This window comes from Dipteris shenzhenensis, chromosome 13, assembly GCF_047967505.1.
Source record: "Dipteris shenzhenensis isolate YYH24624 ecotype China chromosome 13, Dip_SZ_1.0, whole genome shotgun sequence".
Lineage (NCBI taxonomy): Eukaryota > Viridiplantae > Streptophyta > Polypodiopsida > Gleicheniales > Dipteridaceae > Dipteris > Dipteris shenzhenensis.
In genome coordinates, this window is record NC_141608.1 from 48,528,062 (window position 1) to 48,548,379 (window position 20,318).

Below are 20,318 nucleotides of genomic sequence, written 5' to 3' on the forward strand. Positions count from 1 at the left end.
GTCATATAAGGACGAAACATCATTTTTGTGGTAATTTAATGTGGTGTTGCATGCTTAAGGAACTATTTCCTAGTTTATGGATTCTTGTACCTATGTTTGTTTGTTCTTCCTTATAGCTTTTTATGTTAGAATTTTCCTTCATACTTTTAATATGTCTTGGAATACTATAGAATGGTGTTAGTAAATTTTAATTTCTTGCAATATCTGTCTTCGATCATGAGAAGGTTCTTTTGCAATTAATTCCTCATTACTATAAAAAATGACATGTACATTTGTGAATCCATGTAGGAATGTGTGTAAATCTTGTCACTTTATTCTTTGTTTCTTGTAATGTTCATAAATTATGTTATCTTTTTATTTTCATATTTTCCTGGTTTGATAATTCAAACAATGACCTTCACATCCTTGATATTAGCGCATTCAATTCCTTTTACATAGGTGTTTTTTAAAAAAAATGCAATGCTTTCTTTACTAGATTTGATTGGATCACGATGTAAGGTGCTTTGTATTTTAAGTCTTGTTTTAGTGCTAACCAAATGTTGCTTCATCTTTTACTTTGTAGAATGATGCAATGTCAACATTTGAGAAAAATATGTATTTTCACTTCAAATTTGGGTTTTGGTATGATTTTTGTCACGGGGACGTGAAAAGTGATATAAAGTATCTTCGTAACTCAACCTACGCTTAATCTAGGGTTAACCATGTCTTGTAATGGTTTGGTCGTGAGGGATTGGCTAGAGGAAGTGCATACTTCCTAGAAGTTCTTAGGGGCAAAGTCTAGGTGCACCACTAGGTCCTAGGGGCAAGGCAAAGGCTTTAAAAGAGGGGTCTAAAAGTTGGGCCCAAGGACAACCAACGTTGTCCTTAGTATGGGGGTTAGGACTTTAATGAAGGGGCAAAGGCAAGAAGGAGGTGCCATTTATCATGCATGTGTATGCATGCCCTTCCCCCACCTTCCATCTCTCTCCCCTCACTCTCCCAGAGATGCGAGATGTTTTCAGTTATTCTTGTGCAGTTTTTGAGCTATTCATGTTGTTTCAGTCGTTTTAAGCATGTTTTGGTTGTTCCAAGGCTAGGAAGTGCTAGAGGTCATTTTTTAACTTTTTAAAAATTTTCGTACGGACGTCCGTATGGTTGTACGGAATCCGTACGAACGTGTGCAATTGTCTCCAATAGGTGTCCAAGGTTGTCTTTTGTTGTGTTGGACTTTTCTGCATGTGTTTTTATCTACGTGGTGGCTTCTGAGCAGTTCTGGACCAATGCAAGTTGTAGGAGGAACTTTTCCTATGGCTTTTGGCATGTGCTCTTAGGAGGACTCAGGCACAAATCTTGAGGCGGGGCATATCTGTGGACCATCTTTCCTCTACAACTCTTTCTTGTTCACCCTCCACTCTCTATCTTCATTTCTCTTCTCTTGATTGCCGGAAGACACCTGCATCGTACGGGGAGCCTGGACAGAGGATGGGTGTGAGGAAGGAGCTCGCCCCTCTGCCACAGAGAGCAGGAGTTGATTCTAGGTTCTGTTTTTCCTTATTCTTTCTTGCTTTGCAGCCTTTTGCTTGCAGTGCATGTGTGTTGTTTGCAGTCCTTTCATGACTCCTATAGGTTCTAGCAAGCACCCAGAGGCAAGGGTAATCCTGTGGAAGGCCTAAGGACAGTGTGGATGCATGTGATAGCCTTGAGCTTGCCTTGAGCTCAGTTTGTCAGAGGTATAGATGCCTGAATATGCCTTGCCAGTGGGAATTCTAGTGGTGCACTTGGATTAGATGTCTTGAAGACAAGTAGAGGATTTGCAGAGAGGAACAGTGCAGGGTTGAACCCTTATTGTAAAGCATTTCCATTTAGAAGCATCAAATAAATATCGTAAGGTACATCAAGGCATGAAGTGACTGAAGCTTGCATTGTGGCCATTTATGAAGTTTATGGCTTGATCCCAATGCCCTTTTTCAGCTACGAATGCAAAGTGTAGTGGGAGCCTTGTTGCAATTGCAACATGCCATCACGGAGATTATGCAAGCTCCTCCCCCTATGGTTGCTTTTCCTAGAAGCAAAAATTCAGCTAAGAAGAAACATAAGAAGCATAAGAAGACTCCTAGGCATGTTTCTTTCAGTGGACAGCCGTCAGAGATGCCCTCGATCACCCCTGTTGCGGGTAATGGCAATAACTTTCATTCAGTTAGTCCACAGAGGCACCCAGAATGCTAGGTAGCTTTATGGGCAGCATGTAGCCTGGAATGTAGAATTTTCAGCAACCTATGATGGGTGGAATGCCCCCTGCAAATGCCAATATGATGTACTCAAACATTGGGATGCAACCTGGAATGTAGACACGAATGCCTGGGACAATGGGCAATACTTGGAATATGCCACAAATGCAGGGAGTGGGACTTGGAATGCCAAACCTCACCATGGGTACGGTTGGAATGGCTCAGAATGCGGGAGCAGTGATGCCCCCACCATTTTTACAGCCCCTTGGAAAGCCCCCTTTGAAATTGTGGCACGAGAACGGAAGGTATCTCCCATTCTGCATACGAAAGAGAAGATTTTTGAAGCACAGATTTGTGGAAAGTTTGGATGTTGCTTACTAGAAGATCAAAACAGCCCTCCAAAAAAGCCAAGAGAAGCACAAATGGACAGCAGATAAGCATCGCCACGAGTCTTCTCATGTTTTGTGCTATGCAAACTAGTGAAAGTTCATCTCACTAAACATGTCCACCTTGCACAGGTTTGCATCTTTCAAGCTTATCTGATGACCCAGCTTATGACTATTGACAAATGCTACATCCAAGAAAAGAATACGTCAAATTTCAAGCAGAGATTCAAGCCTTCGTGCAAAACACATATAAACCAATGCCAAAACACAAAGACAAAATCACTTATTAACAAGTAAGTTGACACTTGCACATATGTATTAACACGATACATAAATATTACCACCTCAAAAGAGAGGAAAAAAATTCATGGTATTATTAGGGAAAGACCCTCATAAACTAAGGTCTAAGTGATTTTACTCATTATGTAAAAACAAATCAACTAATTTTAGCAAAAGGCTCGATGAACTTCAAGATGATCACCTAAATGACATATGCCTCAAAATGCAATAAACTATTAGTAACATTTAAAAAAATGAAAAATGTAACTTGTCATGCAAGTAGCTGCATTTTGATTCTAAAATTGATCTCTAGTAACAAATGTCAATACATTATGGTGATATTGTAAATTGCACTGTATGTGCACTACATGCTACATGTGGTATAGAGTTCCTAATCCCTTATCCCCTTTCTTGTATGTATGCCCATTTGGGGTCCAATCCATGAGTGGAGCAATATGTATAGAGCTTGTACAACACATGACATACCCACCTCCCATCTCTCTCTCTCTCTCTCTCTTATTGGTTCTTTAATAGGCTATTAGAGCCATGGTGCTCCTATAGCTCAAGTGAGTCATCTTTTTTATTGTGTCACTACCATTTCATGATGCTTTGAAACAAAATTGATGGGCATTGATATAAGTGTCACTATAGCTACTGGAACAAGTGTCAATATCAGCATAGGAATAAGCATCAATAATGCTTATTCTACTTTTAAACTTTGTTATAAACTTGCAAATTTTCCACGCCTCACATAGATAAGATACATTTTGATTTCTCATAGTCTATTGCATAAAAGTTGTGTGTAAATCCTTCCGTATACAAGAAGCTAGATTTAACATAAGCCATGAATGCATGAACTCATGAAAGACAAGCATAGCATAACACATTTGTGTTATGTAGTTAGTTATGTGAACCGTTAGATGAATCTTATGCATGATCCTGTAATAAGGCATCAACACCATCATGTTCATCATGTGCTAAGTCTTCTATATCCTTTGCATCAAAGACTAGATCCCCACATCAAGGTTGAGTACGATCCGGAAAACTTAAACAATTAAGAAAACTTAAACAATTAATATTTTTTGGAGGTTGTACAACCACTACTTCATGAGGTTGGGTAGGAGTATTTAGCGTCCAAGCAATCCAAACCTGCAAATAACTTATTAGGTGCATCAAAATTTAGATAATCTATCCATCAAAAATCGTTATTAGGTGATCAACAATCGCAATATCTATGGTTCAAACTATCCAATCAGAATAGTATAAAATTGTATGTACTTATTTGCAATGATGAGGTAGCACAAATGTATCCAACTCATATAAACAGTCTAAGAAAAGGAAAGCTACTATGCATATCATTAAAGCTGACACAATCATTATAGAGGGTTCTTTTCCACAATGCGGATATATGGATTATACAACTAATCATGATTTAAAGGCCAAAATGGTGGAAGTCAATGAGCCAACAACTTATCAAGCTACACAACATCTAAAATGGCGATAGCCATGAACGAAGAATATCAAGCTATCATGGTCAAACAAGAAATGGTCTTTTGAATGGTTGCCAAATGACAAGGATATCATTGGATGCAATTGGTTCTATAAAGTTAAAATCACTTCAGATGGTTGGAGTGACAATTATACAGTTTCGCTCATTTTGCCAATGGTTAGTCACAAAAATATGAAACATATTATTATGAAACTTTTGCCCAAGTTGCCAAAATGACATCAAAACAGTGATTGCCATAGCTGCACATTTATGTTGTTCCAAGATGGAACACCTCAAATGCAAATGATTAGAGTTTGTTTATGGCTTGAGCAAGCCCCTGGATAATGAATGCCAAGATTGATGCTTTTCTACGTCAATTTAAATTCCAAACTTCATCTATTGGCCCCTTATTATATGTTTGTCAAATTTGGTTGTAGCATAGTAGTGAATCGTGATCATACTTTATGTGGATAATTTTTGCTTATCACAAGATCTTGAAAGGAGCTTCTCACAAATGTGAAAGCTAAACTTATAGTAAACTTCTATATGAAAGATATGATCATATACATTACTTTATTGGCATAGAGATTTGTAGATTAGATACTAAAGTTATGTTAACTCAATCCAAGTCAACTTTTTTTTTTTTTAACAATTCCAATTCTTGGATGCCAAGCCCTTTGACACTCCATTGGAATGCAAGGTCAGTGTGACCCTTCACCAGACATGGATCTAACGTAGTATTACCAAATTATTGGCAATCTCATCTACTTGACTATCATACTAGATCTTAGTTATGCTATTGGTATACTCAACTAGTATATACAACAATCCAAGAGGGCTCATCTTTGTGCAACACTTAGAGTGCTCAAATATATGAAAGGAAGTGCTTTGGGTTTCAAGTATGAAATTGTTACAGAATTGTATTTTATATATTTCTTGCTATGGAAATTATTTTATTTTAGTTAAGTGTGACTATGGCAAAGTGTTCCATAAGAACGCACCAAACGTAGCGGGGGTCCTAGTGGATTCTTTGTGGGGTTTAGTTGGAGACGTCCACTACCTGTATTTTGCCAGGCTAGATGGTTAGTACTGTGGGTGAATCCATGTTAATACAAATGACGCTAGTGTTACTGGTGTTATTGCAATTGGTCGCAAGGTGTGTGTTTTGATGTCTGTATATCAAGCGTACAATTGTGTTGGGATTAGTTGGTGTGATGATTCATCAATTGATGGTAACAACTAGAACAATCAAGGGCTTGAGTACATATGATGAGTTGGATAACGAGGAACAGAGATGGTGAAGGTGATTTTGATTGATCGAAGTATCGAATGGTTGCCAAAGGCCATGGGCTGTATTGTAAAATAATGAATAGTAAGCCATGGGCTAGTTTATTTTATTAAGTGTGGATGAGGGCATACTAAGCCTTGTGATATTTTGAGCTCGTGGAGCTATGCTAAGCAATCCCTCTAATTGTGGACAAGGGATGCTTTTGGATGTACTGTTATTGGCTCTTTGCTTTTGGGAATGACAATTCTAAATACTCTAGATGGAAAGCAAGAGCCACCATCTAGAGAGGATAGATTGGACCCCATGCAGTGTCGCTCTCTCTTTCTCTTCTCTCCCCACTTGTTTTCGTGTTCTCGGTTTCTATGGTTTTAGTAAATCATGAATTCGTGATCATGTTTAATTTTAATTCTTGCAATCAATTGTCAACATTCACATACGTGGATTGGATTAATAGCATCGATGATAGAGGTTATACTTTTTGTTTTAGATTACTTCTTGGATCTACAACTATGTCATGGCAAAGTAAGAAGCAGCCCACACTGGCCTTGTTATCTACTACAAAATCTGAGTATCGTGCTACTAGAAACACGACTTATGAAGCCATATGTATTTAAAGGCTCTTATTAGAATTCGACTTGTTTGACGGGGATACAACTCCCATACATTCAAACAATATGAGAAGCATATACATGCATGAACCTTGTTTTCAGGCGTGTACCAAGCACATTGAGGTTCATCTACCAAAAAATACATTTTGAAACAATTGATGGGGTTGTCCCAATAATGAACAAGCAAAAAACATTTTTATAAAGCCCTTGAGATTTGAAAAGTTGTAATTCAAAAGCCGACTAGGCATTTGCTATAACCTTTTGCAATTTAAGAGGGGGACTAACGAATGAGAAGTTACTCCAAATTTTCCTATTTTGCTCCATATTTTTGCAACCATGCTGAGACCATGATCATAGTAGCATCAAAGTTTGCAAATATTGCTCTTGCAAGTGCAATTTAAGAGGATTGTTGATGATTTAATTTGCACTAGGGGCACTGTGTACACAAGAGCAGTAGAAATGTGCATGTCCCACATGTAAAGACTTTATAAGACATCTTTATGAAACATAGAAGTGTACGCTTGTATTTGTATAGCATCCTAGACTTGTGTGGCAAATGCCTCCTTTCTCCTCTCCCACATGATTCCTCCTATTCTCTCAATAGGAAGCCTTTGGCTCATTTGTGTGACTAGCGGTGATAAGAGAGGCCCTTGGTTCACAATGTTTTGCAATATTTTGATGGTTACCACAGTGAAGAATGATGCCTTAGCTCCTACAGAAGTAGGAACAATCAAAGTTGGGTAAATATTCAAATGAAGAGGAGCACCTTGTTATCATAGAAACACATGCTATTAATGTAGTAGCTGCATGAATCAAAGCGGATACTAAAGTGAGGCCCTCCAATGCATCAGGTAACCTAGTATGCAATCCTATTTATGTAGATTTTCCAATAGCGCCGATAAGGGGTGAAATACGAATAACAGTCATGGCATGAAATCTCATGTTATGAGGAATGAAACAATGATTGGGTTCGAAAAAGGCACTGCTGCGGGAAGTAGTAGAAAAGTCTGCTATTTGAAGGGGAGTAAAACGACCAATAATTATGGGAGCTAGTGACCAAGGAGTGATAGTAGGGTGACAAAGATGCTCTTGGTTCATTTGTGTGACCTAGGGGTCACAAAGAGCCCCTTAGTTCACAAGGTGATTAAGTTGGACAATAGTGTGACAACGGGCAATAAATAGGCCTCTGGTTTATTTATGTAACAAAGGCAAGATAAAGAAGTCCTTGGCCCTTGGCATCACAAAGGGCCGCTCGGTTCCCAATGTGATCAAGTGGGACAACAGAGTGACCAAGAGACCTTTGGTTCCTTTGTTAATGGGTGAAAAAGAGGCCCTTGGTTATCAAGGTGACCAACATGTGACAAATAGGCCTCTTGTTTATTTGTGTGACAAAGGCATGATAGAGAAGTCCTTGGTCCACCTAGTGACAAGGGGTTGATGCTTGGTTCACAAGGTGACAAAGGGGTGACAAGGGGGCAACTGAGAAGTTCTTGTGATGAGGGGTGACAATAGAGAAGTCCCTGTTGACAAAGGGTGACAACACAATGCTTGGTTCAAAAGGTGACAAATGAATGACAAGGGGGCCATAAAGAAGTTATTGTCGGTACACCCAATCTTGAGGGGGTGAGAACACATTGCCTGTTCACAAGGTGACAAAGGAGTAGTAAGAGAGTGAAAGAGAAAGGGGTGGCAAAGAGCCCGGTAGACTAAGGTGAAATAAGTATCCGAGTAGTGACCAATAGGAAAATGTTCCCTAGGGCACTAGGATGTATTAAGGATGCATAAGGTGGATTGACGTGCACCTAGGTTTAGAAGGTGACAAGGAGGTAGGGTGTGTGCATAGTTTCAGAAGGTGACAAGAAGGCTTGCAATGCACCTATGTTTTGGAATGGCCATGAAACTTAGTTGGGGTGCACAGAGGTTCAAATCTAGTTTAGCCCTCAATAAAATAGGTGCCCCTCTCATCTCATTCCCCTTGCTATGTGCTTTTAGTCACATCAGCCCAGGATCAGCCCACAATCCTCCTTCCTGCATCATCTCATAAGCCCCCTTGCTAGTAACAGTAGCCCGTAAGTTACCTCGAGGTATCACAAGGTTCTTTTGCATCCCTCCCCTCCCTCCCTCTATCACAAGGTTCTTTCAAATCCCTCCCTCCCTCCCTCCCCCCCCCTCTCACTTAATGCAATCCACTCTACCCCTCCACTCTCAAAACACTACCCCTTGCCTTCTATCTCTAGGAAACAAACTCCCCTAACATGTTTCTCTCCATCCCCCCCCCTCCCCCCCCCCCGCCCCCCCCCCACCCTGCCATCTTTAATTCCATTAAGCAAACTTGAGGATGCTATCGAATAGGCAGCACATGGATCTTGAAATTTTTTCTTCAATTCACTAAGGAATTCTCATCTTCGAGTCAAGGGCTGAAAGAACACAAGTTCTTAGACAATCCAACAAGTTGAAAGGTCTACAAGTGTGGATTACAGAAGAACTCACAAAGAATCAGCTAAGGAATAAAAGCTCAGAACTAGGAAGGCGGCCAGAAAAGAAGGCAAATGGGTTGTCTACAGAGATGGCAAGGCGTTGATAAAGGATTTCAAAGTTAAACCAATAGACCCTCAGTCTATAACTGATGTATGATATGCATTTGTTTTCTTCTTCTTTTATTTACTGGTTGAACTAGGTGTAAAGGGAACTTGACATGGTTATATCTTGTCTTTTGAGACATAATACAAAAAACATTTTAAGCTCAAAAAAAAAAAGAGTAGGCAGCACATGTAGATGCAACTTGAGAAGATGGCCATTCACCTTTGGAAATATAACTTTAGGAGGTGACTTTAGGCCTAGACTGGGGGAGGTCGACGAGAAACAATGACTCCTGCCGACATGGCTTGGAAGAAAAACTTTTAGGACATAGAGGAGGACTAGAAAAAGGAAAATGTACAGTTGAAACAAGGAATGTACAACTTCCAATACTAAAAGGCTATGTGGAAAATAGACTCCACACATTGTTGAGAGGAGCGGGTTAGTGCTATGGATGCATCGACCAAATTGGAAGAAGAACAAGCCACTTGGTTGATAAAAAACTAGATGGTAGAGAGAGAGCAAGGGCTGATTTGGAAACCAAGCTTTTGTTTCATGAAGTAGACCCAAGCACAACAAATGTCTTTAAATTCACAAGAGTCACATGCTAGAGTTGAGGGAAGTTCATAACCAGACTTATATACCAAAGTCAACAATGTAGTCTTTCAAACTAGGTTAGCAAACTCATTAGCATCTCTATAGGTAAGGTGCAAAAAGTATAAGATTGGAAAGACTACAAGGCCAAATGCGAAGAGTTGCCCAAATTAGTTGATTTGGAAAGGTGAAGAGGATGCACAACCCCATGGAATTGTTCCCACCTTGCTCCATGCTCCTAAAAAAGTGTTGTGTTGTTTTTTTGTCCAACAAGTAGACCCTTGTCTCTAAGCATCATGCAAGTATGTAATTCAATTGTTTTTCCCTTGTACTATGGGGTCCATTAAGGCACCAACCAATTTTGTTTCTTTTATTTTCCATATTCTTATAATTGTTTTCTATAAAAGAGGCAAGAGGAAGCAATAAGTTCATTCAACATCAACTTCCTTGGAAACACATCCTCGCCTTAGCCCCATCAAGACGATGAATGATAGCAGTGGGGGAGAAGTAGTAGGAAATATGGAAAAAATGGGGTGCTACATGCGAGATGACTAGGTAACATTGGTATATTTGAGGTAATGAGGCAACCTGTGGTAAGTTTGAGGTGATCAAGCAACCTGTGTTGCATCTAAGGTGACCAAGTTGCATTTGGTACACTGAAGTGACCAAGCAACCCCTGGTACATCAACGTGACAAGCAGCCCTGATCGAGAGAGGTCACTAGGATACATGTGGTGAAGTGAGACCAAGGGCCCACACATTCCAAGGAAGCAAGGCATCTTAGAGTTACAAGTAGCATGAAACGATTCTTGGTTCAATGGCCCACTTTTTCACATGTCCGCACCTTGGGTGGGCACGCGGGCGCGCCCCATCAAATTTTCTAGCGGACAAGGAAAGCGTTTTGTTAAAATTTGAATGGCCATTAAAGGCTCCCATGCGAGCCATGGTTGTGAATCCTACCGATTGACACCGTCGAAGCCCCAAAAGGTGATAGAGCCTCAATGGATATATATCTTTAATGCACCTTGTGACCGCAAAACACCATCGCTGTAACCTCCTCCACCACCACGCCAAACAATTCTCCGTCGGAATCGGTGAAGCCTTATTTTTTGTGCGCCACTCCTCTCTCTTTCTTCCTTCCTGTCTATCAAATAAATGTATACTAACGAATCGCCGATGTATTTGATCTGGCACATTCCTCTTAAGAGCCGTAGTTTTCATTCTCGAACGTAGATGAGCCTCGTCAGCTGCTAGAGTTCAATGAAAAGGCTCAGCTCTCTTGAAGAAGAACACTATTCACACACTGCATGCAGCATTCTATTGTTTTCGTTGCAATTTGGCATATTCGGTGATTCAGTTCGTTAGTTTCGTTGCAATTTCGCCATCTTTGCTGATCTTTACGTTTGCATTTTGCCAGCTGCGACGGCTGTCAGGTTTTGGTTTGCTAGAATTCGACTTGCTGCTCTTGCGCCAATAATATCCTATACGACTTGTCGCGCGATTAGGAACGTGCAACTTCAGCATGGAAGATGCTGAAACTGAAAAATCTGACGCGGACTCACAGGTGAAAGGGGCTAGCTCCAATTTTTTGTTTCGATAAAAAACGATCCGTTCTTCACGAACTATGTATGAGTTCACGGCAATGAGCTGAACGGGGTTTCGGCATGTATCGTCTGTAGTAGTTCGAGGACAGTGCTTTGTAGCCGTTGTTAAACATTCGCGCAGAACTCAGTCAGTACAGCAGTTCTTCTATTGGTTCCATTGTGTGCTTACGGTCTATAGCAGCTTCATAATACTATTTTCTCACAACTGCGAAGAACAAAAGTCCGAATCTCGCTACTTGTTCGCACATTTGCCAATTCTGCCTATGATATTATGGTTTTGTGAAACAACTATGTGGCACCAAGGACAAGAGCGTTCCAAAGTTCAAGGCGCAATCTTAAACAGACAGCGGAGCGAGGGCAATCTCGCTGCACAGTTGCCCTCGTTCACAATTTGATGCCTTACTTGCTACGTGTGTAAGTGCCTGAAACAAGTTTTATCACGTGTTTGTAGTCTTGGAGCCAAGCTGAGCTGAGGCAGTCTTCCCAGTTAAATCTTAGTGAGATAACCGTGAAAGTTCGAAGGACATATCGATGATTAAAGCGGCCTGTAGAAATTAGCAGTTAAAAAACAATTGGTTCTCATTCATTGTGGTTGTGCTTCCAGGTTTACATGGCATGCATTCTGCAAGGACACAGGTATTTACAACGCTTTCTTTGATCAAGTGAATGCATGTGCTTCAAATTGTATTCTTTAGATCGAATAGGTTTTATCTCACGTTGATACCCGACATGGATGCCATGCCATACGCACACACAGAAGCATGGCAGGACTCTAGAAGTTCCGCCTCACCAAGTCAAGCAGGATACCGCTCACGTCTAACCAGAGCATCAAGATGACAGATTGGCCAGGTTCATATTGAACATGCTTTTTAAAGTGTGGGAGTTTATACAATTGGTTGGGACACGCACATACCTTAAAAGATCACAAGGCAAGCCTTGGTGCTATTTGCAGCATTGCCAAATAGCAAGAGAGCAGCCTGAAAATGTGAATCGTTAGCTGATCTTTGCAGAAGAGCAAGCTTGCTCCATCAGATAGGAGTGATTTCCATCTTGTAACAAGCATAGAACGGTAGAGAGAATTTCATATGCTGCCATCAATTTTGTAGGCCCTCTTCCACTGTCAGTCATTCTTTAAAGGCAGCCAGCAGATACGATCCAGGAATACAACATCACACAGACATCGCAGCCTCTTAATTTATCAGATATATGTATTCTATCTTCTGAAGATATATATATTTTGCCCTTAGCTCCTAAGGTTATTTTCAGGTTTGTTTAAAACTGCCAGCTGACAGTACTACAGGAAAAGGTATAAGATTACATGTGTCATGTTGGCAGGGGTCTGCTTGAGAACTTGGACACCTTCTGTATGCATGTGCTAGCCCACACATGTTTATGTGTATATTTTGGTTTTCTTTCAATTTTTATGTTGTTTGTGCTCCTGCCCAATACGTCTGTAGTGTGTGTTCTTGCAGTTTGTGGCTCCAAGCCCACCTTGTAGGCCAAGTGCATCAATGTCTGCAAAAGAACAAAAGAGCCTCTGTGTGTGTGTGTGTGTGTGTGTGTGGTTAAGCTTGTGAAAGAAAAGGAGGAAGGGAGACATCTGAGATGAGAAGCATCCAAACATTTAGAAGAGTTTCCCGAATCTGATAGAGGGAAACCGAAGCCGCAGCAAATGAGAGACATGAGTGATCAATATCCGAGAGTGCGGGCAAGACCATAACAAATGGGGAACTGTCTCACGGGGATGAGAGCAACGGGGGCAAGAAGAGGAAGCAATACGACGTGCTGCCAATTTCACCCCAACGGAAAAAGCTCCCACTATACATCTCCAAAGGAAAAGCCTCTGTTTCAATGGCAATTTAGCTTTCCAAATTTTCTTGAGTTGTGATTGCCACCAAGATAAAGGCCTATCCAAATTCCAAAGAGTGTTGGCATGCTTATCAATCCATGGCGGTGGAAGAAGAAATCTGTAGACCATCGAGGAGGCCAGATTATGCATTGAAAGTGAACAGGTAGCGGGAGATAAGGAAGTCAGATTCCAGTCCAGTAATCTGTCCTGTACAAACAGTGGAGGAACAGGAACAAATGGCTGCAACATAATTGTAAGTGTTCTCCAAATGGGTCTATGATGCAGACCCAAGGGGAATGTCCTGCAAGCTTGTGGAAATGAAAGCACATAACCATGTTGATCCACAACATCTCCGACAAATCTTATGCCCAATCTCATAAGATTATATGCTTTAATAGGTGCCTGTAAAGCAAGAGGTGATTCAAACACCTTGCTCCAATGGATGCTTTCCAAGCGAAGAGAATTACCATGATGGGAAGAAGCACCTGACCATTTAGCATAAGAGAGAATTCTCTTCCAATCATGACTAAAAGCAGTAGAAACAGGACAACCAGGAATTTTTCCCTGAAATGTGGTCATGACTGCTTCCCAGTGATCTGTAATCCAATGCCCATATGCATGGGACATCATGTTTCCACACATAGCTGCTAACATAATAGCCCATGGCTGTTTTTGCTGAAAAAAATCAGTAATCATAGTGCTCTTTCTTGCTAACATATGAAACTGAAGATTGAGAATATTCAGTCCCCCATGAGTCTTAGGAGAACAAACAGACTGCATGGGAAGTAGTCGCAAAGCCTTTTTGTGAGATTTGCTTTTCCAAAATATCTCCATAGCCTGGGACATATAGGAAGCCAAATGCTTAAAAGACCAGGGAAGAAGAGGCAAATATAATTGCACATATGCCATAATGATGGACTGCACTATCTGAAGTCGAACATGTAGAGGCCAAGTGGACAAATGCCAGTATTCCAGCTTCTTGTTAATCTTTTGAAGCACCCATTTTGAGCTGTTGTTGAGGGGTAATATTCCAGCCAATGGGATACCCTAAATGCCTCACAATAGTATGGGAAGAAATAATGTGGCCTGGCCAGAGAAGTGCATGCCAATCAGCTTCTTTCAATGCTAGAAGATTCGATTTCTGAAAGTTAATATGCAGTCCAGCAGCTATCCCAAAATCATTCAGAGTATGCATCAAATAAGAGAGGTCACTTTGAGAATTCCTGGGCTCGTTTCTGGGTACTATGGACTATTTGAACACAGAGATTGTATTCTAGGATGGGACAACAGTTTCCTCAGGCATATGCTTTCTTCAGAATGTCCCTCAAGCAATCTTTATATGATAGTTATGCTGCGAGGGACTTGGATGCTACTAGTCTTGAAGTGTTTTTTGACTGTTTTTGAGTTCTTTCATTAATATAGTTACTGGTTTCACCAAAAAAAAAAGTGTGGTTAAGCTTGTGCCCAAAAAACCTCTATGTGAGACAATGGATGACTGGAGGCCCATCACTTTGATGCCTATGATATATAAACTTATTGCTAAAATGTTGGTACATCGGATAAAGGATATCCTTCATGATGGACTTCATCCCAGGCAATATGGTTTTGTTCCAAGAAGGCATATACATGATAAGCATATACATGATAATATCTCCAATACTCTCATCGCAATGGAATATGCAAAATATTCAGCTCAAGATGTTTTGGTCATGCAGGTGGATGTGGCGAAGGAATTTGATACAGTACAGTGGGATTATGTCTCTCAAATCATGTCTAAACTTGGTTTTGGGCCAAAGCTAGTTAATGTCATATATTGGCTTTACTCAGATTCCACTGCTCAATGCTTTATAGGGAATCATTTGTGTGAGTCTTGGACTCTGGAATGATCAGTTCGATAGGGATGCCCTCTCAATGCTTTGTTCTATGCTATTGCTTCACATCCTTTGCTTCTTTATATGGATCATCTGGTTGATACTGGACAGTTAGTGGGGCTTCAGATTTCTGATTCACGGCCTTTAATTGCACAGGCTTATGCAAATGATTCATTCTTCATGTCAAAGAACAGTCCTCTGGAGCTTCGCCTATTGATGGATACCCTTTTTTATTTTGGGTTGGCAACTGGTCTAAAAATTAATTTTCAGAAATCAAAACTCTTGCCTCTCAAGTATTGTGACTGGCATGCTATCCTATGGCCCGGCCAAATTATTTATCCCGAAAACATAGTAAGACATTTGGGTTATCCCATTGGTTGGAAAATCAGAAATAAGCAACAAATATCTTGGGTATTAAACAAAATTCAGGACAAATTAGAATATTGGAAGATCTCCACTTGGCCATTGCATGTACGGCTTTGAATTGTCCAGTCCATTGTTCTAGCTTATGTCCAATTTTACCTTCCTCTATTACGTTGGTCATCTCGAGATCTCTCTTCTTTTATGTCTCAAGCCATGGAGATTTTTTGGAAAACTAAGCTTCATAAAAAAGCTTTAAGGTTGCTCAAAATGGGCCTGCTTTGCTCACCAAGAATGCATGGTGGTTTGAATATCATAAACATCAAATTTGATGTGTTGGCAAGAAAGATCACTATGCTCAAGACCTTTTTTCAACAAGAGCAGCCTTGGTCTATCATGTTGGTAATTTTGTGTGGTCAGATGCGCACAAATGCTTATGGACATTGGCTAGTTGATCCATCGGAAGTAGTACTTGGCAAATTTCAAGGTAAAATCCCTGGTTGTCCATTTTCTACTTCCTTGATTCAGGATTGGAAGAAAGTGCTCTCTCGCATTAAATGGTCTCCCCATCCTGCTTCTATAGCTTCCTCGCTTTGAATGGAAAGCCTTCATTGGAGTGCTGTTTTTTACTCTCTCCTTGCTGTACAACAACCAATCAGAGCTTACAATCTAATGAAGTTGGGCATCCGGTTCATTGATGACGTGGTAGATACTCATGGGCATATTCTCTCTTTTCCGGCAGCATGCCAACAATACAATCTTGGGATGCATCATAGACCTATATGGAAAGCTATTGCAGATCTCTTACTCCCTTTGGTTCCGATTCCACATTGGATATAAGAGACAGGCTTCAAGATTGGCATCTTCAGTCTTCAAGTCCAAGATTATCCTCTCAGCCTTTGCATCTATTGACTTCCATACAGGCTTATCGATTGTTGATATTACCTCCTCCATGGATTGCTCATCATGCTAATTCTCTTTGGCATCTGAATAAGTCTTTAGCTTGGTGGAAAGGAAAATTGAAATTGATATGGAAGTTGAAAATGCCATTGAAGCAGAGACTCTTTCTCTGGAGATGCATTGTTGGTATTTTTCCAGTGGGAGTGAAATTGGCTCAAAGAAGGATTGCCTCTTCTCTTTGTCCAAGATGTCATCATACTTCTGAGAGTATTCCACATTTATTGTGGTTTTGTTCATATTCCAGAGACCTTCTGGACAAGATCTCCTATTTTTTCTCTCTCAGATTTCCTGCACACACAGGTTTTTCTGGATGTTTGGCAGATTATCAGCTTCTTTGTCACAGTATTCTCTTTTCTTCCATTGGATCAGATACTGGGCCTTATGGACCCTTTGGCTACAGCGAAATCATGCATATCTAAATTCACCCCTTTAGCACCCTTATGAGTTCTTCCGAGCCTCATTGCGGCAGTCCTTATATGATGCCTTACATGAGGAAGATTTGGATGTTTCTTGCATTCAGCTTTTCTTTTACTGTTTCTGATGGATAGGGCATTGGCTCTTTTCTCGAGCACTGCCCTGATGTAAAATGGATGTTTCATAATATAATTGTCTTGGTTTCACAAAAAAAAAAAAGAGTGTGTGTGTGTGTGTGTGTGAGTGAGAGAGAGAGAGAGAGAGAGAGAGAGAGAGATGAGATATGATATGATTGTATTAAAGTCCTCTTGAGGCCCTTCAGGATCTATGAGACTGGTGACTACTTTTAGACAAAACAGTGATCAATTACTTCTAGTGAAAAAATCTCTACAAAGCTTTCTAGGTTGTGAGTATTTGCTGAGCTATTTTGGGTGCCAAACCGAGGACTTTCCTGTAGTGCTCCAAGACTTATTTAGGTAGCTCCAAGCTTTTGGGCTGGCTGTTCCAGTAGATTTTTCAGACTACCCCTGTTACCACTGTGAATTTCTCTGATGTGTGCATATGCTCGACATTTCAAAAGCATGTGCTGCTCATCTTCTGCCTCCCCTGAAGGGCAGATTTTGCATATTCTTTCCTGTCTTGGGATCCTGGGTCACGCTGACCTGCCTGCTCCACCTCTAAAACATGCGTGCTGGTTTGTCTTGGCTACTTTCCAAAGGGGAGGCGAGACAACCCCTTCCCATTTGAGAATCACCAAAGGGTAGGAGGTCGAGGGATTGAAAGGTGTTCAGCCCCATACTTGGAGTTACAATCTTGAGGAGGAATCTACCATGCTACTCCACAGCCGGACCATTCAACATCCTCCCTCTCTTTTATTCTACATCCACTTGTGCACTAGCTGTATACCAGGGCAGCCTAGGTTCAGCCACATCCACCCCTGCTAGCTTCTAGATGTGGGCTGCAAGGAGTGGGACCAACCAGCTACAGTCCCTATAAAAGCCCAGACCATGGGGCTGTTTTGGGGCAGCTGGACCCACCTCCATCAGGCCATGGGCTCTCCTCTCACCTCTGCAGCCACATCTGCCTTTTCTCATCTACAATTTCTGAAGCTTCATATGCAGCCTCAGCCCCAGTCCCATTGGAGTAGTTTCTAGCCCACCTTCTAGTGAAGAAGCTCCATGTTTTGCTTCAGCCTTAAGGATGAAGAGGATCTCCAGCCTCTACTCTCAGAAACAGCCTATATTTCCTGAAATTCGAAGTATCCTTGCTAGAAGACTGCCGCAGGCTGCTCTAGTCAAAGACAAGACAGCTGGTTCTTCTGAAATTATGTGGATTTCTACTCATTTGCTACTCGTTTTCCTCTTAGTTATGGTTCAGTTTTTGCACATGGAGCTGTTATACTTGTGTCTTCTGATCATTCTAGCGCTCTACTGGCTGTAAGTGAGGTGTATATGGGACTGTTTGAAGGATATACTTGAAAGCAACTTCTCTGCACTCAGATTTCAGCTCGTTTTTCACATTATTTGACAGAAGGAAGATCACGAATGATGGATCCTCTGTAATAAAACTGGTATAACTGGTATCTACTCTCTCGAGGTGATAAATCATACATATGTTGCTGCTGTTTTGATTTTTTAGCCTCTACATCAAGTTACAAGGCAAGGATTCTCTTAGATTGATTGAAGGGTGAGCATTTGGAGCTGCTCTTCTGAAAACTTGTCTCTTTTCAAATACTCATCTTCTTTTTCTCCGAGCTTAGGCCTCTGCTAGCTGTCTAATGGAGTTCGGCCATTTCTTCTTTCATAGTCAATCCCATTGAGTCAAGGTTCCATTGACATACCTAAGAATTCTCCTGGCTGCCTTTGTTTCAAATCAGCCATATATTGGGATACTGCAATGATTGGATATACTAGTCCATCCTGGCGATGCTCAAATATATCAGGCTATCCACAAGTTGCCAGTTTATGGTACAATCTACTCTAGACTACCTCATCTCTCGACACTTTCTCAAATAGATTCATTGGTGTAGTAATCACCTTGCAATCCCCCATTCTGAATTGTTTGAGGATGTCATTCACATACTTGTTTGTGGTATAAACGTGTTATCTTGGTCTCTCCAAACCTCAGTTCCCAAATAGTAATGCATAAAGCCTGGGTCTTTCATGTCGAAGGCCGTCCTCTTCGGCCAGTTTCACATGTTTTCATCATGCTTTATATGCAAGTTAGAATCAGATCAGCTTGAAAACGTTCATGTATTTTTGAATACCAAGCACAAGCACCGAGGTGCTTGTTGCAAGTCATTACAAAGCCTTACGCAAGTCATAGATTTTCTTCTGCTTGCCTTTGATGTGAAATCCACATGGTTGGTCCAACTAGACCTCTTTTCCATCACCATTTAGAAAAGTAATTTTAACATCCATCTAATATAAAGAGGCCTACTATTGATTTGTTAGTGGAAAGGGCTACTATCAATCTGATTGTGTTTGGTTATTGGTGCAAAGGTCTCATCATAGGTCTTAGCACATGTGAAGAAATAGGATGGGAATGGAAAAAAGTGGTCCCATCCAGATTTAAATGTATTTCTATTCTATTCCCATCCCACGATGTGCTAGCAGTCAAAAGAAATAGGGATAGGTTAGGTGGGAGAGACGTCTCTCTGGCATTAGCAAGGTGAGCAGAAGAAGAAGATGGTGAAGGAGGAGGTCAGCAAGTGAGGGTGGCGAGGGGAGCAGCAGGAGAAGATGTGTACGGGAGGAGGGGGGTGAGGAGATGCCAAGGGCAAGAGGGGCACAAGGATAAGAGCACATGGGGAAGAGGAGAGGAGATGCCAAGGGCAAGAGGGGCACAAGGATAAGATGCACAAGGGGAAGAGGAGAGGGTGACAAGGAGAGTAGCAGGAGAAGCTGCACATTGGAGGAAGGGGGTGCAAGGAGAAGATGCACCTGGGGGAAGGGGAGCGATGGAGGGGAGGAGGTTGCAGGGGAGAGGAGGGGAGATGGAGGTGTAGGAGGGCGAGGAAGGGAGAGGAGAAGCGATGGAGGGGTAGGAGGTCGAGGAGGGGAGGAGGAGCGATGGAGGGGCAGGAGGCGATGGAGGGGAGGAGGAGCGATGGAAGGGAGGAGCAGCGATGAAGGGCAAGGAAGGGAGAGGAGAAGCGATGGAGGGGTAGGAGGTCGAGGAGGGGAGGAGGAGCGATGGAGGGGTAGGAGGGGAGGAGCAGCGATGAAGGGCAGGAGGGGGGTGAGGAGAAAGGGGGTGGTGGCACAGGAGGGGCCGCGATGATGGTGTAGGAGGAGGTGAAGGCGCCAGGGAGTGTGATGGTGCAGCAGTGGGTAGGAGGGACTAGGGAGGAGATGCAAGGGGCAGGAGGGAGATGCGAGGGGGGCGAGGAGAAGGGGGGTGATGGAGGGAAGGAGGAGTGAGGAGAGGGTGTGATGGTCCATGAAGGGGAGGAGGGGGTCGATGGAGGGGAGAGGGCGATGGAGGGAGGAGGGGGTAGGAGAAAGAAGGGGCTGAATGAGGATCGGAGATGGCGCAGGTAGGTAGCAGGAAGAGGAGGGGCTAGAGCAGAGGGGGAGGAGGGCGATGGCTGATTCATAACCAAAAGGGGAGGCAAAAAGCAGCTTGGCTTAAAATAGAGAAAGAAGAAAGAAAGAAAGTTTATTCAAGTCTTCGGAAGACCGATTGGTCTATGAGAGTGTGAAAAACCTGATACAATGAGCTGTGGTAGTGGAGCTACTAAATAAGCATCCACACCAATGCAGAATGCAAAAAATGCAAAATGGTTGTACTAAGTCTTAAGTACAACATAATCATGTCGATAGTCGACTATA

General features: G+C 41.8%; 1 protein-coding gene across 1 annotated transcript in view; it reads left to right on the plus strand.

The window, feature by feature from the left end:
* The first annotated feature begins 10,492 nt into the window (after positions 1-10,492).
* Positions 10,493-20,318, plus strand: part of MSH5 (MUTS-homolog 5) — a 498,728-nt gene continuing 488,902 nt past the window's right edge. The window contains exons 1-3 of the mRNA XM_087383476.1: positions 10,493-10,538; positions 10,845-10,991; positions 11,636-11,667. Coding sequence (XP_087239602.1) covers positions 10,950-10,991; positions 11,636-11,667 — 74 coding nt within the window. The 5' untranslated portion in view covers positions 10,493-10,538; positions 10,845-10,949. The remainder of the gene's footprint in view (positions 10,539-10,844; positions 10,992-11,635; positions 11,668-20,318) is intronic.